This window comes from Glycine max, chromosome 9, assembly GCF_000004515.6.
Source record: "Glycine max cultivar Williams 82 chromosome 9, Glycine_max_v4.0, whole genome shotgun sequence".
Classification (NCBI taxonomy): domain Eukaryota; kingdom Viridiplantae; phylum Streptophyta; class Magnoliopsida; order Fabales; family Fabaceae; genus Glycine; species Glycine max.
In genome coordinates this window covers 7,645,226-7,667,833 of record NC_038245.2, presented here as the reverse complement: position 1 = coordinate 7,667,833, position 22,608 = coordinate 7,645,226, and the positions used below count along the sequence as shown (strand labels likewise).

Genomic DNA, 22,608 nt, shown 5'->3' with positions numbered 1-22,608 from the left:
TGAAATCTGAACTATTGCTGAAAAATAAATAACACCTCATATTACGTCACTCAGATTCCCAATAAAAATTAGCTATTGATAGAGTTAGTAATATTTTTGCATCAATAATATAACAACAAAAGCAAATCTTTTAACTTTCTTGCTGCCTGTTTTATAAAGTAAAGTGGTCAATTTCGGGACTCAAATGTATCTTCCTCCTTTTTTGTTTGAATTTGGTAATAAATGAGAAATCAAGTGAATGTACTTCATGTCCTTTTCTTTTTCTATTATAAAAATAATCGAAAAGAAAAGAGGAAATATACCAGCAAAATTCAGAGCTAGCTAGTACCAAAGGCTTTAGAGAAACTATTGACAAAGACATACATACTACTACATTCTATATTTGTGATTAAAATTTTAAGCCAAGTTATATATTGAGATTACATATTAGTATAATAAACAAATACAATACAAAAAACTAATAATTCATAATTTGTTAGTATGAGTAGTACTTTGATCTCTTTAAAGAAGATTTGGGTCGATTTTTTTTTATAAAAAATAATTAAAATCTAAATAATACAAGTCAAGTTTTCTTTCCAAAATTACTAATTTGTCATTAGTAAAAGATACTCTATACTAATATGATGTTGACAAAAAGAAATGCAATACAAAAAGCACAAAGATACGCCTCTTATAATTGGAAGTACAAGTACAACTGGATGAAGAAGCAATATATAAAGAATGTGTGTGGGGTGTCTATGCTATTTGGTTTTGTTTTTTGAGTAAAAAAAAAAATACAGAGAAATTGAAGGATCCCATTTCCCAACTACTACTCTCGTAGGTGCGCCAAGACTACATTGGCGTTGAAATCGTGTGCGCAAATTCGTTGAGAGGTGTTTGTCTTGTTTCCAACCCATTGCGTTGTCTTTTCCTTTCTCTTTAATACAACAACAACAACAAAAAAAACACCTCCACGCCCAAACGTGTGAACCAAAGACCCTCTTGCACTACTCAAACCTTCTCTCTTTCTCTCTCTCCAGAGAGAGAGAAAGAAAAAAAATTCATTACAAAGAATTATAGAAAGAAACAGAGAAAATAAGAAACCGCATTGCTGAAACTTTCGATGAGAACGTCGTCGTTTCGGAGATGCAGCACCGGCGAGTTTGATTTGCCGGAAAATTTTGATGCCTCGTCGCCGGTGACCGGAGGACATGCGTATGGCGCCATGCTGCCGGTGTTCCTCAACGACCTGAGGAGTAATCATCACAAGGAGCTTGTTGAGATCACGCTGGAGCTCGAAAACGACGCCGTTGTGCTCTGCAACGTGGCGCCGGCGCCGTCTTCTGCTCCGAACGCTTCGCCGTCGTCGAGCACCGCCGGCGGTGATGGAAGCGGCGGAGGCGTGGCGCGGAGTCTTTCGATTACGTCGAGGATTCGGAGGAAGTTTCCGTGGCTGCGGTCGATGTCGTCGGCGTCGGTGGAGAGTGCCGCCGCCAGCGTGGAGGATCCGTTGGTGACGGCGCGAAACGCGCGGAAAATGAGAGTGAAGCTTGAGCGGACGAGGTCGAGCGCGCAGAGAGCTTTGAAAGGTTTGAGATTCATCAGCAAGTCCGGCGAGGCCACGGAGGAGCTGTGTCGGAAGGTGGAAGAAAGGTTCAACGTGTTGGCCAAGGATGGCTTACTCGCTCGTGAAGACTTTGGTGAATGCATAGGTGAGGAAATATAATCATAAGAAATAAAAAAATTAAGGTGAATTAAGAAATAGATTCAATTTTTTCTTGAATATCTTAATTTTAGTGTGTTTGGAAATCAGTTTTATTGCATCACTGCCAACGGAAGTTTACACTTTCTAAAGCATGAAAATTGAGAATGTCTTTAGCGTTCAACACGACATTTAGGTGAACGTAACCGGTAACCAAACACACACCAGATAATTTGGATGCTCAATTTTGATTAGGCCAAAAATTTGATGAAATTAGAATGAAAAGATCATATTGTAAATGAATTTTTAGAATCGGATTAGTAGTGAAATTAAAGTTTGAATAATTTGCACCAACGTTAAATTCAAACTTTGCTGTCATATACTAAAGAAGGATAAGAATTAAAATCACATGATCAACATCATTAATTTAGTATGTGCAATAGCAACATGCGTGATTTTATAATATAAATACTAAACCGAAGGTATAATTTTAAATTTTGAGTGAGTTGCATGTGTGTAGATTAAGAGATGCAATTTTACTAAAATAATTACAAATTTGGTAAATTGATTGATATTATAAGGAATGGAGGATTCGAAGGAATTTGCAGTGTGTATATTCGACGCATTGGTTCGAAGGAAGGAAAGGAGAGTGAGCAGCATAAACAGAGAAGAGTTGCATGAGTTCTGGTTGCAAATTTCAGATCAGAGTTTTGATGCTCGGCTTCAGATTTTCTTTGACATGTAAGTAATTTCATCACCTTCTTCTACGATCGGTATGTATTTTCATTAGAGCCATTAAGAAACAGTGTCTTTTTCTCCATCACCGGACGAAAGAATTCATGGCTTATTAAATGTTTGGATAATGTATTTTATACGTGATTTTTTTTTTCATTTATTCGTACAGATAACAAAGTTTTAATTTATGCTTTTGTATGTATGATTATTTTTAATTTGGTTATCATAGTTTGTTAGTGTTATAAAATCACTTTTAACAGAGTTATAACTTAAAAATGAATATATGAACAGAAATAAATTTTAACCTAATTTTTTCATGACAAAACTGAATATAGGTTTTTTGTCTAAAAAGGATATTTGCTCAAATATTTAGTTTGTAAATGAGATTTACGTTTTTTTTTTATGTAAGAGATTTATGTGTGATCTTTTTTAAAAGATGTTTCCCCTTATTTTTCTTTTACTATATATATAAAAGAGAAAACTAAAAAGTCAACAGCATGATCGCATGAGTTTTGTCATTTTCCTTCTAAGTTTAATTTGCTGAAACACACGAGTATACATAGAATTTTATGTAAATTAGTATAAAGTGAAGTTTAAGAAAGCCATTTAGCTTTAACTGCAGGATTGTCCTATATATAGTTGGGTAAAAGGAGATAATCAAATTCATAAAGAAATCTTAAATTCAAGTAAACCAGTTTATGAATGTAATAAGTAATATCAAGTACCATTAGACGTTTATTTAAACACATATATGATAGCTCAAATAGTAGATTTAGGGGACATAATGTTGAAAATAAGCAGGGTTCAATTCCTATCATCCTCAAATCCCACCCCATCCTCCAATTCCAATCGTTAATTAGACAAACAAAATGAAATCTTATCTTTATGTACTACTTTACACCAACATATAATCTTTCATTTCACTCAATCTTGAAACATCATGTGTATAGAATTTATATTTGCCATTTGTAGAATTTTGTATAATTATGATTCTAACATTTTACGTATTTGCTTATTCCCACACATGAAGGCAGCAAGTTTAGGAATTTAAATGTTTTGACATTATTGTTTAAATGTTAAATTAAAAATTCTATTTATTTCAGGGCAGACAGTAATGAAGACGGAAGAATTACTAGGGAAGAAGTACAAGAGGTCAGATTTAAGATTTTAAAGAACATGCGTATATCCACCAAACTCTTTACTACTATCATTTATTGAAGTGTCACCATCATCAATTTATATAAAAAATACTATTATTTCAGAATAATTTCTTATATCTCTTAATCGTTTCTAACTCTTAGCACATCTTATGTTAAGTTTAGGTACCGCTTCTTAATAAAATTATTCTGCTTATAAAAAATAAAATTTACTAATATTTTATAAAAAAAATACTTACATGGCACTAAAGAGTTTTAAAATGATATAGGAAAGCGGAAAGGGAGATTTAAAAAAAAAAAACTACAAAAAAGAAACAGGAAATGAAAATAAGAATTTCTGAAATTGTCTTGAACTGATTAATTAGGTGAGAACTTGTTTTTTTGGTGAGTTTAATTAGGTGAGAATAGCTTATTATTATTATTTTGTTCTTCGTTAACCCTCCAATATTTACGACCTTAATTAGGAAGGTAAAGTTTTATACGCTTTAAGCAAAAGATTTAAGAAAGAAACAAACGGTAGGAATAATGTTAACTAAGGAACGACAGGTTAAACTTCAAGTGGATTTGAACACACAATTTGATGTGACGTTGTATAGCTAAACTTGTCCAATATCTAGAAATTTTATTACATCTACTAGTTTGAAAATAACATCTATGTCAAACCCAACTGATTTCATAATTTAATTATATAATTGGTAAGCGAAAGTAAGAAGAATGAACAAAAAAATATTAATTTAACTCAAATGATTACGCAATAATGTAAAATTTTAATGTGTTTACATAAATAAATAAAAATGATTTATTTAATAAAAAAAATTTATATGCATTCTTACCGTATATAAAATGTTATTATGCCAGCCAACAATTACGTATCAGAGTAGAAGTTAGTCTACTCAGGAAACCGGTGGTTTATCACTCAGGAAAAAGATAAAATTTTAATTTAATGAAAACTGTAGAAGTTAACATTGTAGCCCACAACAATTAAAAGTACATTATTATATTCATGAATCAATAAAATAAGGAGAGACTCTTCTAAAAAGAAGAAGAGAGAGATATTATTAAATAATAAGATCGTGGGCACATTTGTGTTATATTTTTTTTCTTATTGCTGTGATTATTACGTTCTGATCATGGTTTCTGTTTTCAATCTTATTCTACAGCTCATAATGCTCAGTGCTTCCGCGAACAAGCTATCGAAGCTAAAAGAACAAGCTGAAGGATACGCCGCGTTAATAATGGAAGAATTAGATCCAGAAAATCTGGGTTATATCGAGGTAAGAATGGGACGACGAGAATATTATGAAACAATAAACTTATTAATTACTTCTAAAAAAAATCATCAACTGATAGTGTGCTTAGATAACATCACAAGAATAATTATATCAAACAAAATTATCATGAAAAAGTAATAGAAGTAACTACGAGAGAAAAAGTTATGTATTAAGACTGTAAAATACTTTTAGTTATGTATTAAGCTGATAAAATAGATGACAAGTTTCTTAATTTTTATAATAATTATCTTAAAAATTTATATCAATTATGATTTATGATTAAATAATAATATAAAATTATTTTATATTATTAGTGTATAATTATTAAATTCTTGTTATATTATCTTGGTTATGAACGTTTAATTGATTATTTCTCACCTTGAAGCTAATTGAAACACATTATAATTCGTGTCATCCAATTTTAAGAGATTATATTGTATTTAAATTTTCTGTTGCCCCTTCTTGATCCCTTAAGTTTTTGTCCTTTATTCAGCTGTGGCAGCTAGAAATGTTGTTACTAGAAAAGGATAGGTACATGAACTACAGCAGACAACTCAGCACCGCAAGTGTAAACTGGAGTCAAAATATGCCCGATTTGAGGCCCAAAAATGAGGTACAAAGATTGTGCAGGACACTTCAATGTCTTGCATTAGAGTATTGGAGAAGGGGCTGGATTTTGTTACTATGGTTGGTTACCACTGCTTGCCTATTTGCCTGGAAATTTTACCAGTATAGAAACAGATCAACTTTCCAAGTCATGAGTTATTGCATACCAATAGCTAAGGGTGCTGCAGAGACACTGAAGCTCAACATGGCTCTCATTCTCTTGCCAGTTTGTAGGAACACATTGACATGGCTTCGTTCCACAGGAGCCAGGAAATTTGTCCCTTTTGATGACAACATTAATTTCCACAAGGTAAAGGGTGCAATCTTTGGATTTTAAATACTAACGAAGTTCTTTACAGTTGACAAATAATTAATCGCTAAACATCATGGTATGATTTTTGACTAAATGCTGGATTAAACTTTGATAGGAAGTGCAAACTTTCTATTTAGGGTGTGTTTGATTTTTATTTTTAGAAATTGTTTATAAGTTTTAAAATATCACTAAATAAGGTTGTTTAGGGAAGGATAATACAAGATACGGAGCAGAATGTAGATTTGTTAGAGAAGTTGATAAAGATGAAAATGTCTCATCTATCTGTTTTTTTATATTTCTAAAATACTTATTTTTGAAAATAATTTTCACAACTTAATAGATTTTGGATAAAATTTAATTACTAAATAGTGGGAAATTGTTTTTGTCTCTCTAGTGTCAACTGTCAAGTAAGAGTGTAAGACATCCTAGGTGGGATACACAAAATATGATGCTATAAATGGTTCATAAATACTAGATCAACATAGAGGAAGAAGAGAGCAATTATCCCATTACCATTCTAACTAAGTTTTTTGCTGGGTCAACTATCAAGTTCGTTGTTTAAGTATTATTCTCTTTTAGTTAGTCCCTGAAATAAATAAATTATATAAATAATCTCTCAAGTATTAGAAATTATTTTCTTTTAAAAAATATATTAGAAATCATAATAAATAGTCTCTTAAGTATTTCAAAACAGCTTAAATTAGTTCCTAAATGTTAATAAAATATATTAATGTAGGACTAAATTGATGAATATTTAATTCTTAAGGAATTACCTAGTGTGTGTTTAAATATATGTTTAAAGGATGTTGAACTAAGATTTTGCACATTCAAATACACAATCAGAAAAACTATGAGTAGTGGATTGAGTTTAAGGGGATTCTGTTGAAACTGAAACCAAACATACTCTTCTGAGTTAGTTTATTTAAAATTAAAATAAGTTTTTTTTAAAACACATATTTAATAAGCTGATAGAATTTGTTTTTTTAAAATAAAAAACTTTAAACAACATTAATTTAGACAAACACATTAAAAAAATAATTAAAAAAATAATTTATTTTATTAAAATAAATAATTATTTCAAGAAATAAGTTTAAACAACTGTAATTTTATTACTTTAAGATCTATTCAGAGAACGCAACACTAGGTTTACTCATTTTTTGCTAGTTCTATGCTCTGTTCGTGGGTTCTTATTGACATATTAGTCTACATGCTCTCCAAAAGGGACAAACATTTAAATCAAGCTGGTATAAATTCCTTTTTGAATTAATTTGATTATGTCCCTATCCCTTTTACAGATCATTGCATTCGCCATAGCCGTTGGAATCGCCGTTCATGCAGGCAATCATCTTGCATGTGACTTCCCCCTCCTTGTGAACTCATCTCCAGAAAAATTTTCACTCATATCTTCAGATTTCCATAACAAAAGACCCACATACAAATCCCTTCTGACCGGAGTCGAAGGCGTAACCGGAATCTCAATGGTGGTTTTGATGGCTATCTCTTTCACTTTGGCCACTCACCACTTCCGGAGAAACGCAGTCAGGCTTCCTTCACCCTTTAACAGATTGACAGGCTTCAATGCGTTTTGGTACTCTCACCACCTCTTTGGTCTGGTCTATGTTCTGCTTCTCGTCCATGGAACGTTCTTGTATTTGACCCATCGGTGGTACCAGAAAACAGTAAGAATTTCAACTGCTATCTACATTAAGGGCTAGAGTAAGCTTATCCAAAGTACAACTTATTGGACAAGAAAATAATTAAAAAAAATAATTTTTTATTTCATAAGTTAAAGTTAATTTGTACATAAATTAAAAAAAATAATGTTTTAAAAAAATATTTTTTTTTCTCCTCGAAGTGTTCCTATATAAACATGTTTGAAAACTAAGTAAAAAGGTATATTTGAGACAAAAGTATTTTTATAAAAGAATCAAGACTCTTATTTTTATTTTTATTTTATTTTTATATGTTAGATTGTATTAGAAAGCATTTTGCCATAATTTTAACCAAAAGCCAAACATGCACTAACGTATGGTATAAGTGAATGTTGTCTAAAGTAGATACACTAATCTTGTTATTTCCTTTTAATTTCAGACATGGATGTATATTTCTGTTCCACTGTTGCTGTACATAGCGGAGCGTACTCTACGCACTCGTAGATCAGCACATTATACAGTAAAAATTCTGAAGGTAACTGAAACAAGTTCGTATTTTATTCTATACCTTTTAGTCGTGGATGAATGCAGCATGGGAAAAAACTACATGTGAGTAGAAAGTAATTTAAGACTAGCCTTTTCTTTCTCAGGTGAAAATTTACTACTGGCCTTTTCTCCCAACAAGATGATTGATTGTTTTGCATTTCATGGTTGAATTTGAGAAAGCGAATCCTCTTCACTTGTATTTGGTTTAAAAGAATTTATGGAAAAAAAATTTGGAGCAAAAGATTTTAAGGAAAAAATGTGTTTTTTTTTTATATATCTGGCATGAAGAAAAATAGAATTGAAAAAAAAAAAGAAACCTATATATGCTTCACGCAGGGAAATATTTCTATGCTTGTTCAGTAAAAAGTGAGGGAGTTATGTTGATTTTGCTTCAAATGATAATAACTTCTGTTATTTAACTCTTATAACATCAATTGAGTGCAGTAAAAAAAAAAAAAAGATCAATTGAGTAGATTAAAAGCTCTGTTATTTTTATGCTCTGTTTTAGAATAAGGACAGAAAAATAATTTTTTTTTTCTGTCTATGCTCAACTCCTCGCAACAAACTAATTCATATTTTCCACCATCTTTTCATCCGTTTTTTCTTCTTATTTTTTCCTTTTTTTTATTAATCTTCCAAACAAAGATTAAACGTTCAAATAATGGAAAGAAAATCTCTCCCCTTTTCCTTCTCCCAATTAACTTCTTTCTGCTTTGATAAAAAAATAAAGACATACCATGGATGATACAATAATGTAACATGAGAGAAGCATTTTTCCGTAGAAATTTACTAACTTTGATCTAGCAGGTGTCAGGACTACCAGGAAATGTGTTCAGCTTACTCATGTCCAAGCCTAATGGATTTAAGTACAAAAGTGGACAATACATATTTTTACAATGCCCAAAAGTCTCTCCCTTTGAATGGTGAGTGTGGTTCTAGTTCTCAAGTCTATTATCAAAGTTGTAGGCATGATTAAATTCAAATCAAATATCTTCTTGAAATATATTTTAGGCACCCATTCTCCATTACCTCTGCCCCAGGAGATGAGTACCTAAGTGTTCACATTCGCACAGTGGGAGACTGGACCCAAGAACTTAAGCATCTTCTCACTAAAGAAGATGACAAATTACCTTCAGTTAATTGTCAGGCAACGTTTGGTGAACTGATGCAACTGGATCAAAGAGGGTATGTAAAGGCCAGTTATATTTTTCATAAGGGTAAAATGTGTTTTAAGTAGCTCAAGTTTTGGTCAAAATTGGTTCTATTCACTACACTTTAAAAGCAGTAGTTTTGACAAAGAAGGTCCAACTCAATTGGTTGACCAGAATGCATGAGTTGTTGTAAATTTTTGATACTGATCTTTGATTTTTATGGAAAAAAAAACAAAAACCAGTAGTTTTGATCTTGTATTTTTAATATAAAAAATGCGATGAATTTGGTTCCTGGCCAAGTCCAATATGAAGTATAAGGGCCAATAACAAAATCTATTACAGTTCAACTGTTTTTTATATAGAGACTAAAGTCAATTTTGACGTTTTTTTTTTCTTTTTTGAGAGATTTCAAATATATTTTACCTAGATGCAAATTATGATATCATACATAAATTATAATACAAAGTAGAATTTTGTTTCACAGACAGCCGAGACTACTTGTTGATGGCCCTTATGGAGCTCCAGCACAAGACTACCAGAATTTTGATGTACTACTCCTCATAGGATTAGGAATTGGAGCAACTCCTTTCATCAGCATTCTCAGAGATCTTCTCAATAACACCAGAGCAATGGATGAACTAGTGGTACTAATATCCAAACTCTGCTTCCCTTTTCAGAAAGTTGATTCCACTTTTATCTTAAGTTTTCAATTTTCATAAGGTCAGGTGCAGGAGTCAAACACAGAAACAAGTCAAACAACCAGATCAGACGAGAGCTCCAATAGCTTTACATCTTCAAATGTAACTCCAGGAGGAAATAAGAGATCACGAAGGACTACAAATGCTTATTTCTACTGGGTCACTAGGGAACCTGGATCTTTTGAATGGTTTAAAGGAGTAATGGATGAAGTTGCAGAAATGGACCACAAAGTAATATAAGATGTTTATAAAGATATAACCCTACTTATAAATAGTTATCTGATAGATTATACGAGAAATTATTGGATACTCAGGGATCACCATATGCCTATGGTCACAACTAGGTGGCATGTACTCAAAGTTTTCAATTTACCAAAACAATTAATAATATTTAACTACGTGTTATGTAGAGACTAGTTGGGACTATGATAATTTTGGATTATCTAATAATTTCTCGATACTATACCTTTCATATATACACGAAGCAGCTTTTCGTTCTCTGTTTAATTTTTAGTTTTTACTATGAGCCAGGGTCAAATTGAGCTTCATAACTATCTTACAAGCGTTTATGAAGAGGGGGATGCGAGATCAACCTTAATCACCATGATCCAAGCACTGAACCATGCCAAACATGGCGTTGACATCCTATCAGGAACTCGAGTAAGATCTTCAATACCTGAAGTTGTGAACATAATTAACAAGTTTTACTGTTTTAAGTTCATAGTAATTACACACCTAAACATGACCATTTTTTATTTATTGTTTTTCTATTGCAGGTAAGGACACACTTTGCTAGGCCTAATTGGAAAGAAGTTTTCACCAAGATTGCCGCTAAACATCCGTTTGCTACAGTAGGTAAATTACTTTCTACAAAGGGCAGAACCATTTCTCTCAAAAAGGATTTTTCTTCATGCAATATTGGGATAACAAATAACTACTTGCCTATGCTACGCTTCACTTGAGAGTCAGGCCATAAGTCCTCTATAAATATAATTGGCCACACAACACTGTAAATATGTTTAGAATTAAAAATGATCGACAAAAATGAAGACAGAGATGGGCGGTAGTAGCCGGTGGAAATTATGGATAATACAGAGTAAAGCATGCACTGGTCAAAACAACCCAACTTACAAGGAACTATGGATCTATTTGTGTTCAATAGATCACGATGAAGAAATGAATATCTTCTAAATGAAAAAAAAAATCCAATCATTTTATGTAGGCAGAAAATTTATTGGTATAATTTTTGTCTAGCTAACAAAACATAAACTATATATATGTTACATGCAGCATCAACATTATGATATAATAAAGTATATATATATATATATATATATATATATATATATATATATATATATTTCTATCAAAGAAATTATATATATTATATTTTATACCAAAACACTATGAGTAAATTTGATATATCATATTAATAATATAAATTTATAGTGTGTAAACTAACAATTTAATTTTTATTAAATAAAAATTATACTAATAAAAATGATCCTGATGCTTAAAAATTACTTTCGAATTTATGACTTTTTTTTTAATGATGTTACATGTTATAATTCCCAATAACAGAAATCAAAGTAGAAGTAATGTAATACAAATTAACCTTCCACCGAAAACAATTCAATGGTTAATTAAGTCAATGATTAGTAATGTTTTAGTTAACCACTCTTTCAATATGACTAAAGAGTCAAGTAGTTAATTATTCCTAAATGAACATAAGTATCAACAATTAAGATTTAAAACAGAAATGGTTGTCAATTACAAGCCATCCTCTTTGCATACAAAGCACATGCATAGGTACGAATGAGCAGTAGACAAGTACTATGATGCACACTTATAAAGCTCAATCCTATTTTGTTATTTCCCAATATTTGTAAATTTTAACTAGCAAATGATGATGCATAAAACTTGCAGGGGTGTTCTATTGCGGGATGCCAGTATTGGCAAAGGAGCTAAAGAAGCTATCACTGGAGCTGAGCCACAAGACAACTACACGCTTCGAGTTTCACAAGGAGTACTTTTGATATAGGGAAATGAAATCTAAACAGCTTTTGCTTATTATTCTTTTGTATTTACTACAAATTAGACGATTCAAAAGGGAAATTAAGAAATGTGGAGGCCTTGGTAGGAAGGAAGCAAGGTAACATGTAATTATAGTATTTGATATACAAATACAGTACAGCAAAAAAAAAAAATCCAATAACAGATGAAAGTATACATCCATTTCAATGTCAGGCAAACACCATTTACGCAAGTTTTAGACATTGCAGAATTTCATATAGGGATTATCATGCATAATAGTGCAAACACATGCATGATCTGAAATCTCATAAACCTTTGCCAAAAAAGGAAAATTCTCAGTATATATATATATATATCTATTTTCTCTTTCATTTCATTTCTATCCAATCTTTTTTCTTCACTCTTTTCATCGGTGGTTATAGTTATCACTTTTTCTCTATATTTTTTTTTATTTATCTCTTATTTTCACCCCAATTCACTCCGAAATAAAGTAGATAAATGTAGAGTTTCAAACCAAAAGATAAGGTGCATGTACATTGGAAATTGAATTTTTTCATCACTAAGGTTTAGGTAGTTTAAATACAAAGTAGAAGATTATATTTTATTAGATGAACCTTAGTTGAATGGATGCATTGAAAATTATTTTTGTTTCAACTTTCAAGAGAACTTATTTATTATAGTTAGTGGCAATCTTCACTATAAATAGAGAAGAGAATTAGTGGAGAAACACAACACATAAAGAGATAGTGTGTGAGAAGAGAGATTGTGAAACAAAGTCACTTTGTTGAGAGAAAAGTGTCTTTGTGTGAGAATGTTATCATTTCTTGTAACCATTGAGTGGGACATTCGAATTTGTAGAGTGATACACTATTTAGAGTGGTTATAATCTTGTAATTATTTTTGTGATAGTGAAATACTTTTTGAGACGGTTCCGTGGACGTAGGCAAGAGGTGCTGAATCACGTTAAATTCTTATGTTTATTATTATTATTTTTCTATGATATAATATTTGTTGTGTTCTCACGATCCTTTGTGGGTGTGAGTAATTTTGTGTTGTGGGAGCGTTGATTTCCCAAAATGGTGTTAGAGCGTTGATTTGCCAACAGTGGTATCAGAACATTGATTTCCCAACAGTGATATCAAAGCTATGGTCGGGAGCACACAAAGGTTTAAGATACTGTTATTTGACGGAAAAATAAATTTTATGATTTGGCAGAGTACTATTCAAGACCTTTTGGAGCAGCAAGGTCTTGATCAAACATTAGAAGATGAAAGACTGACTTCTATAAATGAAACTGAGTGGACTAAGATCCAAAGGAGGATTGTGAGCACGATTCGGTTAGCCCTTGCTCCCGAGATAAAACACAACGTGTTGAAGGAGACAACACCGAAGGCCTTGTGAGAGAAGCTCAAGAATATCTATGTGTCAAAGTCGCTAACCAATCGCCTATGTTTGAAAATGGAGTTGTATCAACTCAAAATGGAGATGGAAGGAGATCTTCATGACCACATCAACAAGTTCAATCAGCTAGTATATCAATTGTTGAATGCAGATGATAAACTCTCTGATGAGGAGCAGACGTTGTTGTTGTTGGCCTCACTACCAAGGTCCTTCAAAGCTTTGGTTCAAACATTGCTTGTGGGAAGATTAACTTTGAATTTGGATGAGGTAACTGTCACTTTTAGAGAAAATGAGAGAATGATGAGAACTAAAAATGTTGATGATCACAATGCAATAGCTGTGGTGGAGTCTGAGAGGGGGAGAAATCATTCAAGGAGACATGATGGGCCAAGAGGAAGATCAAAATCGCAATCGCGTTTGCAACGAGACATGAGTAACATACAATGTTACTATTGTGGTGAGAATGGTAATGTGCAAGTGAGGTGCAAACAAATGAAGGAGGACTTGAAGAAATTGAAAGATATGAACAAAGATGGCGCCAACTTCCAAGCTAATGTAGTAAAAAGTGTTGAAGATGAAGATGATGTGTTTTTGGCAACAAATGATTAGGTTGCTAAAACAAAATGGGTGATGAATTTTGTTGCCTCAAAGCACATTTGCAGATATCGAGATATGTTTGATACTTTGAAAACCGATGGAGAATTCGGCCATTTCAAGTTAGGGAATGATGGAAAAATGAAGGTTGAAGGCATATGGAGCGTGAGGATGAAGCTCTATGATGGTGCTATTCAAACTTTCCCAAATGTGAGGTTTGTACCTTTTGTTGTTGTCAATATGATTTATATGGGGGAGATGACATCACAAGGGTACAAATATGTTGGTTCAAAGTGGGGATGCAAAATGTACAAGGGGAGACACTTGGTGCTGCGAGAACAGAAAAATAAAGGTAATCTTTGCTATTTGGATGGTCAAGCCTTGAAAAGGAACCATGAAAGCAAAGTGAAGAAGAAAGTGAAGTTTTCTAATGTTGTAGAAGTATTCGGAGATACATCTATTGGAGGGCGAGTTTGTTCACTCTCAAATTAATTGAAGGATTTTTTTCTTTAGGTTTGAGGGGGAGAATTGTAGAGTTTCAAGCCAAAAGATAAGGTGCATACACATTGGGAATTGAATTTTTTTATCACTAAGGTTTAGGTAATTTAAATGCAAAGTAGAAGATTGCATTTTACTATATGAACCTTAGTTGAATGGATGCATTGAAAGTTATTTTTGTTTCAACTTCCAAGAAAGCTTATTTATTATAGTTGCTGGCAAACTTCACTATAAATAGAGAAGATAATTAGTGGAGAAACACAACACATGAAAAGAGAGTGTGTGAGAAGACAGATTGTGAAACAAAGTCACTTTGTTGAGAAAAAAGTGTCTTTGTGTGAGAGTGTTATCGTTCTCGTAACCATTGAGTGAGGTACTCGAGTTTGTAGAGTGATACACTATTTGAGGTGTGTTACAATCTTGTAACCATTTTTGTGATAGTGAAATACTTTTTGAAACTATTCCATGGACGTAGACAAGAAATGTCGAATTACGTTAAATTATTGTGTTTATTATTATTTTTCTATGGTATAATTTTTATTATGTCCTCACGATCCTTTGTGGTTGTGAGTAATTTTGTTTGTGGGGACGTTGATTTCTCAATAATAAATATCGGTGCTCAACAAATGAGTGAATTTGCACACTTTCTATATGCAAGCTCAACCCTCTCACTAACTAATTTCCAATGTCCTGTAATATGACATAAATTAGTTAACAAAATAATTACACAAAAAAGAGGCAACAATAAGACCATGAGATAATTTTAAATTACTATACTAAAAAGAACTTACTAAGAAGCATAAGCAGAGGGGCTGGGGTGGCTCACAGGAGCCATGGTCACCCATAAGATTTTCTCTTCAAGTATTGAGCCATTTAGATCTCTAGTGAGGTGGGATACTTGCTAAGCTAAGCATAATAAATAATAATTAACAATATTATATGTCAAGAATCTCATTCATACATATACATACCTTAATGAGTCTTCAAGGACCTATGGACTTTTGTACATAATTATCTTAAATAACCTAATCTTTTATTTTCCTATTCAAAATTCAGTCTTTTATCTTTAAGTTTTCAAATTAATAATTCTTTATAAATGAAATGATGTCAATAAAACTTTTTACTTCTCAAACATATCTTTCTACATCTATATATAAATATTGATTTATCAAGAATATGTAAGAAAAACATTTTGAGTTGTTGTATTATGATCAATGTTAATTGCCCATGTAATCATGATTATGACATAGTTACATTATTGTCAGGTTATTCTCCTATGACGTATTAAACTATAGCCAAATGTGTATCCAACTATTTGGCCAACCAAAAAAGGTCGAGGTCCTTACTGTTCTTGATTCTGTGTTATTTGACCGTTATTCATTAGAAGGTATTTTACTATTTGGCCGACCAAAATTGATATTATAATACTGTAAAGAACTAATTAGTAGATATAAATGTGATGGGCCTTGTGTGTGGGCTTACTATGATGGATAAGTGAGCCCATATCAGTTTTAACAGAGAGAGACTCTTATGCTTTCCACCTTGCAGTGTTGTTGTCCCATTGAAACATCATAGAAAATCAAGCACACTGGAATGAAAATAATTTCTCTACTCACTCGATGGATGAAATGTATTCAACCTATCCAGGTAATTCTAAATCCTTTTGTATTATACATGTTGCAATCAGTGGTTGTTTTAAGAATTATTGATTTAGGGATTAATTGTATATTAAGAATTTCCCTACATGATAGATTATTTTATTACTCCAATTTTGTAATGTCTGTCTTGACACTGACGCATGGTTGTTGCTAAATTGGAATTTATATATTGTTAGCTTCTTCCTTATACCGTGGACTTCTATTCAATGTTAAAGACATAATATGTAGTCTAATTTTAAGTAGACAATGAAAGTGTTACTTAGTGAACATTTGTTTTAACATATTACATGTTATATGTTATTACAACTCAAAGAACTTTATGAATACGAACGTTAATTTTTATTAAATCTATAAATTTGTTTGGTTATAATCTAATATTTTGGAAATATTTTTTCAAAATTCAAATTATAATATGATTAAAACTTAAAAGGTAAAAATGGAAGAGGGAAGGGAAGTTACTAGTTGTATTATATGTTAACTTCCAATATTGTGATGGAAAAGTAGCATACTTGGAAAAACATGAGAATGCCATCCTTGTTTTTTTACAACACAATGCCATCCTTTTTAGAATCAACAATATTTAGGAATGTTCTTTTAAAGCCCGCACTTGAAAACGGCATATTTTCAAACTTACTTTCTGAAGAATAAATCTACAAACTTTAAAACAGATATCACATTGAATATTTATTTATTTGTCAGGACACTTTTTGTTTTTCTTACACATCTTAGGATTATTAATGCGACCACAAACAGAATGGTTGTCAAATTCTCAATCTTTTTTCCTATAGTCTTCACTACTGTAAGGACTGAATGCCTCTGTAATCCAGTTCTTCTTCCTCCAAGAACTCCAACCCATATCTTCACAAATTTCATCACTATGGTTGATGCTATGGGTAGAATTGCAATGCCTTTTATAGAACCTAGTTGATCTTTTCATGACATCCATCTCCTCAAGTGTTTGTGAAAGCATCTTCTCAACACCAGGCCGGGAGCTCAAATTTCTCATCTACAAGTCCAGAGAGCCACATGATCGTATCTCTGAAGTGGCTAGATTTGAAACATTTTCAATATACCCCACAAAGGCCATACTTGGAATCAACGGATAGACAGTTCCCCTGCAATAGAAAAAAAAAATGATTTAGCAGTTGGGTCTCAATTATTTGTGTTAGAGCTAGAGTAGTAATACCTAAATATAAATATAAACAACTCAAATATAAGCAAAAATGATTTAGCAGTTGGGTCTCAATTATTATTCCAAAAATACCTTTCAATTACTTATTATTATAATTTTAATGACTCTTTTTTATTCTTAATATCAAGTTTCAGTAAATGATATTTTAGAAGAAAAAAAATATTATTTTATAAATGTCATTAGAATAATTAAATGAAATTAATCAATTTTCTTAATCCTAATTAAGTTAATTAAATTTGCTTATATTTAGGTGCTGAATAATAACTAAAAAATTAAAATAGTCCTCCAGCTATATAAAGGCACAACACCAGATGGGTAATCTAACAAGCTGCGTAAAGGATGTGGTAAGATGCTTTTGAGCTTCTTCTTCCCATCAAAACCTGTTGCAAGAACCACAACATCAGCCTCAAGTTTAGAGTTGTCCTCGAATTCAATTCTCCACTCCAAAAGGACCAATTTGATGCTCTTTTGAAGACAATTTTCCCCTTATTAGTCTCAGAAGAAATTTTCGGGCACAATAGCCATTTGACAAGATGCATAATCCTCCTCAAAGGGGTGGTCTGGTTTTAGCCCATACTTGTCCAATGGGAGTTTCCAAAGTAGGTAGGACTCAATAAACTTTGAAATTCCACTTCTCTGTTGAAGGACATAACAATTAAAAGTCATTAGGTGCACATAGCTTTGGGAGTAAGGCATTCATAAGAGAAGAAATAAGAATGTACCTGAAATGAATTAAACATATTTTATAAGTTAAAATCAACTTATAGACTTCAACTTTTATAGAAACCTTCTCATTTAACTAATATACATAAGTTGTTTTAATTTATGCAAGAAGTTAATTTGATTCATTTTATACTTTTTTTTTCTCCTCTTATAAATGTTTATTGAGAAATTTATTCAAATAAAACCTTATTCACAATTGTAATATACCATTTAGTAAAGAATGTGATCAATTTTACCACTAGAAATAACAAGAGGCACAAAAGGGCTTTGAGTACGCCTTGATTAGGTCTTTCATGGAGGAATTGAGAAGATCTTGTTGAGTAGAACATGGAAAATGGTTATCCCCAAATCCAATAATGGGGAACTATCCAATTGGGAGTCCTTACTACCATGGTGCATGATTGCCCTTGAGGTCCTTCAAACACCAAGTATGCTATGATGTTAAAATTTAATTTAAGAAAATACAAGTATTTTTTATCTATAGGAATTAAATCTGATATCAGAAAATTTATAATACTTACCCACAACTCAAATCAACTTAGCTAAACCCCCTTAAATACACAAGAGTAGTTTATGTCCGTGTGTGCTATCAATAAATACAATGAATTCAAAGCAAGATATAGGATAATGTTAAACCAATTTTAACGTGTATTTGATTGCCTTTTGATAATTATTTTATTATATGTTAAATTTTTTTATTGATTATATATACTTATAAACATTATACTTTATTTGGGTTGGAGTACTAGTGAGAGATTTAAGTAGTAGTAATTGTTCATAAAAAAAAAGAGATTTAAGTAGTTATATTAAGATATTAAGTTCAAACTTTAGGGTGCATTTAATTTACTAAAAAGGTAGGACGGACAAAATAGCACTGGACAAGTAACTAAGTCACATGACAACTTTTTGTATCGTACGCTGTTTGATGGTCAATGTACAGTACAAACAATTTTGTGTTATATTTTATTTGATGTATTTATGTACTGGACAAAATAATGTAAATTTTACTATAAAACTCTAGGTGTATTAAAAGCACCTTAACGGTGCAACAAAGGAAAGACACCTCCACAAAGGAGGTGCAGCCCCTGACACCACCGGGTGCAGGACTTGCCGGTGCGAGGCCGTCACAAGGTCACAACGATGGCAGCGACAGCACATTGGTGCGACGCAACCCTGCCAGAGTTGGCCCAAAGAAAAAAAAATATAGTGAGAAGGAGCAAAATGACGATGAGAATATTTGAATAAATTAATAATGAAAAGAAAGAAATAATGAGCAAAAGGAGAACAAAAACTGTCCATACGACACTCGTCGGTGGCCAAGGTACGACGTTTGGATAGAGAGGTTTAGAGAAGGAGATGGGGAAAGAAAAAAATTTAGGATAATGAAAACTCACAAAATAGGAATAATATTGTATTTTTATTTTTATTAGACATCAGACAAAAAGTTGTACAAGATTTAGTGAGTTATAAATTTTAAGTATTTGTTCAGTCCGTTATTTTTTATTTTGTATTATCTTTCAATCATTTTTTAAATCAAAAGTTAAACAAATATTTTTATATTATCTCGTTCCTTATTTTTTAACGAACCAAACGCAATCTTATTATCGTTACACAGTAAAATATTTTGGGCTGGCTTTCGAACCCTCTTATTTGTCTAGAACTGTGATTTGATTTTGGGCTGGGATTTCTCTCGAGGATCGAGTTCTATTATGGGGACTTTACCCCCCATGGAAACTGGTATATGTTATTCTTGGAGTGACTTTTATGTACAATTACCCACAATCTTTTGTAATTCTGACCTCTGTTCACACCTTGTGACTGAGATCTTGCTCTCTTTTATTAATAATATTTATTTTGTTTGCCTTCCCAAAAAAAATAAACACTGAAAATATTTGTAAATATTGTGATTATGAAAATATTTGTGAATTAGTCGTGATTAGGCAAGTTCCTCTGCAGAAGATTCTTTGTCGGAAATGCAAACTAGAGAGACATTTTAACCGTTGTTAGATTCTTAGTACTAAATTTCCCCTTTTCTAATAGAAAAATTATTAGTGGATTCTAGATTATTATAATCTTAATTAATATCCACGTAATATGAAGTTAAGTTTTATTATATTTTTTGTTAATTAAAAAACTCAACTATAAATTATACAAAAATTGATTGAAATCATAAATACATATTAATTTTAGACTATAAAAAAAATTTCGTAGTGAGTTTATATTATTTGTCTGAAGGTGCAAACAGTTTTAAAAAAAAATTGTCAAACCTAAATTTTGGAATATGCATGATTGTTGCAAACAGTTTAAACAACATTATGTTTTTTTTTTTTCTAGTAGAGGTTAATAGAATTGAAAAAAATAAAAATAAAACTGGAAAATTGTAGTGTATTTTATCTATGAAAGAAAGAAAATATATATTTTATATAAAATGAAAGGACAATTACTTGCATTTCTCGAGAAAGAGAAATACAATTTACTTAAAAAAAGTGATGAAATATTTTTTAATTTTTTAAAATAAATTTAGTTTATTCAAATTAATTAGCCGACGTGATTTTAAATGCCAAATAAAAATATATTATGATATTCATGCCACTTTGCATATATAATTATTTGAACTCCGATTTTTTAACATTATAAACATATGATTGTAGGGTCAGACCAATGATGTATGAGATCTCAAGTAAATTTGAAGAGATTTTTTTTTTTATTTTAAAAGAAAAAGTTATATGTTGAATATTTTTGTCAACATATATAAAAACAATAGTAAATATTTTTTTGTTGATAGACCTAAAACATAAACTTTAGTTACTTTACCTTTCAACCGATCATACCTTATTAATAAATCAACACCCTAATCAATGTGTACAAAACGTCTTCCTAATTCTTTTTAAGATAATCTAATATTTAAATGGTTTAAATATCTTTTTCATACTTAGAAAATAGGTTATTTTTATTTTATCATCTAAATTTCATTTTTTTCATTTAAGTACCCAACATTTTTTTTATGTTTTACTTTAGTACCTGTCATTAGTCTCATCTTATGAAATGATGACGTGACTGACGGAGTGCACACCATCAATGTCTAATCACTAACACATCAGCAAAATCTGTTTAAAGTGTTGAAAATACCCCTACACCTTCACAAAAATAATCTCCATCACTCTTCACTCTACGGTTTTTTTTATTCTCTCCTTTCGTCACCATGCCACCGACACTTTCACTCTAACTAGTGTTGGTGGTGCTTTTTTGTTGCCGTGGACGCGCATTTTCCAACGACCAACGAGCTTCCAACGTTCTGCTAGGCGCTGACATTCCACAGCGGAAGAGTATGTCGCAACTGCACGTGAAGTGACTTTGTGATCCACATCGTGATGGCGCTTGACGCGACCTACCTCGTGGCTCCATTGCTAGCGTGTTCTCTACGCTACAACACACGTCATGTCCGAAGAACGTCATGTTCCATTTCAAAGGAGCCTTTTCTACTGTTCTTTTTTACTTTTATTTTTGTTTTTGTTAATCACTTTTATATCTCTTGAACATTTTTCTTCATATTTTATCACTACTAGAAAATTGTAATTTAGAGACCGAAATTAGCGACCGAAGCATTTCAGTTGCTATTAGCAACCGACATAGCGACCAACTATTTTTTGTCATTACTTGCGACTGAATTTGCAACTGACATTAATCATCGAACTTGCTTCGGCGACCGAATTGATGGGTGGCTGAAAACCTCAGTCGCTACGTCAGTCGCTGTATATATATAAATACAAAAGTATTATAGCGACCAAAGTGGACTTGAAGATAGTCACCGAATATGATACAGTCACTATATTATGATAATAGCGACAGATTATGTTTCAGTCGTGCTATGTTTTGATAATTGTGATTAAATATGTTTCGGTCGCTACATGACTAAATAACATTTTGATATTAGCAACCAAATGAGTTTTTGTTAAAAAAAATAAAAACTAATTTTTTAATTTATTATAAATCATAATAAATATATAATATAATTAAATACATTTTATACTTGAAAATTATTGAAATTAATATATTAGTAATATTTTTAAATTAACAAACCAATATTTGCATTATTTGATTATGATAAATAAATCATGCTTATGATTAGTCTTTTAATTTGTGTTTTGTACAAAATAATTGTTTTTTATATAATTATTTAAAAATTATATAAATAAGTTCCCTTTATATTATGAAAATATGTCATAATCAAATATTGTAACACTAATGATTCATTAAGATTCAATATGGTGTAAGTGAAATTTATGCATTGATGAAGACCCAATTTGACTTTTGTACAAAATTCTATTTTCACATAAATTAGAGTATGTATATTTATATAAGTTTTATTTTTATTTTATATATTATATTTATCTTTTAAAGTAATTTTTGTGATTTATTGACAACATTTTTTTATCTATATTAAAATATTTATGGTATTTATTGTAATGTAGATAAAAAATATTGTAAATAAATCGCATACATAAATATTTTAAAAAATTGAAAATATTGTCATTTAATTTAATTATGTATCTTTATTATATAATTTAATTCTTTAAAAAAATTACATGGTTAAATAATGTTAAATATAAATAAAAAATACTATTATAATAAATAACAAGAATATCTTAATATAGGTAAAAAAAAATACCGTCATTAAATCACATATATAAATATTTT

At 31.2% G+C, this 22,608-nt stretch overlaps 1 protein-coding gene and 1 pseudogene across 1 annotated transcript; one reads left to right on the top strand and one right to left on the bottom strand.

The window, feature by feature from the left end:
* Window positions 1–735: 735 nt before the first annotated feature.
* LOC100805697 (respiratory burst oxidase homolog protein E) lies at window positions 736–12,062 on the top strand. The gene is made up of 14 exons (XM_006586999.4): window positions 736–1,691; window positions 2,263–2,422; window positions 3,520–3,568; window positions 4,734–4,847; window positions 5,338–5,760; window positions 7,059–7,442; window positions 7,855–7,950; window positions 8,769–8,884; window positions 8,973–9,146; window positions 9,597–9,756; window positions 9,838–10,041; window positions 10,342–10,470; window positions 10,587–10,665; window positions 11,737–12,062. Exons 1-14 carry the CDS (start codon window positions 1,103–1,105, stop codon window positions 11,844–11,846), a joined length of 2,787 nt encoding a protein of 928 aa, XP_006587062.1. The 5' UTR covers window positions 736–1,102; the 3' UTR covers window positions 11,847–12,062.
* Window positions 12,063–16,764: 4,702 nt separating this feature from the next.
* Window positions 16,765–21,366, bottom strand: LOC100783796 (probable flavin-containing monooxygenase 1; annotated as a pseudogene).
* Window positions 21,367–22,608: the final 1,242 nt, after the last annotated feature.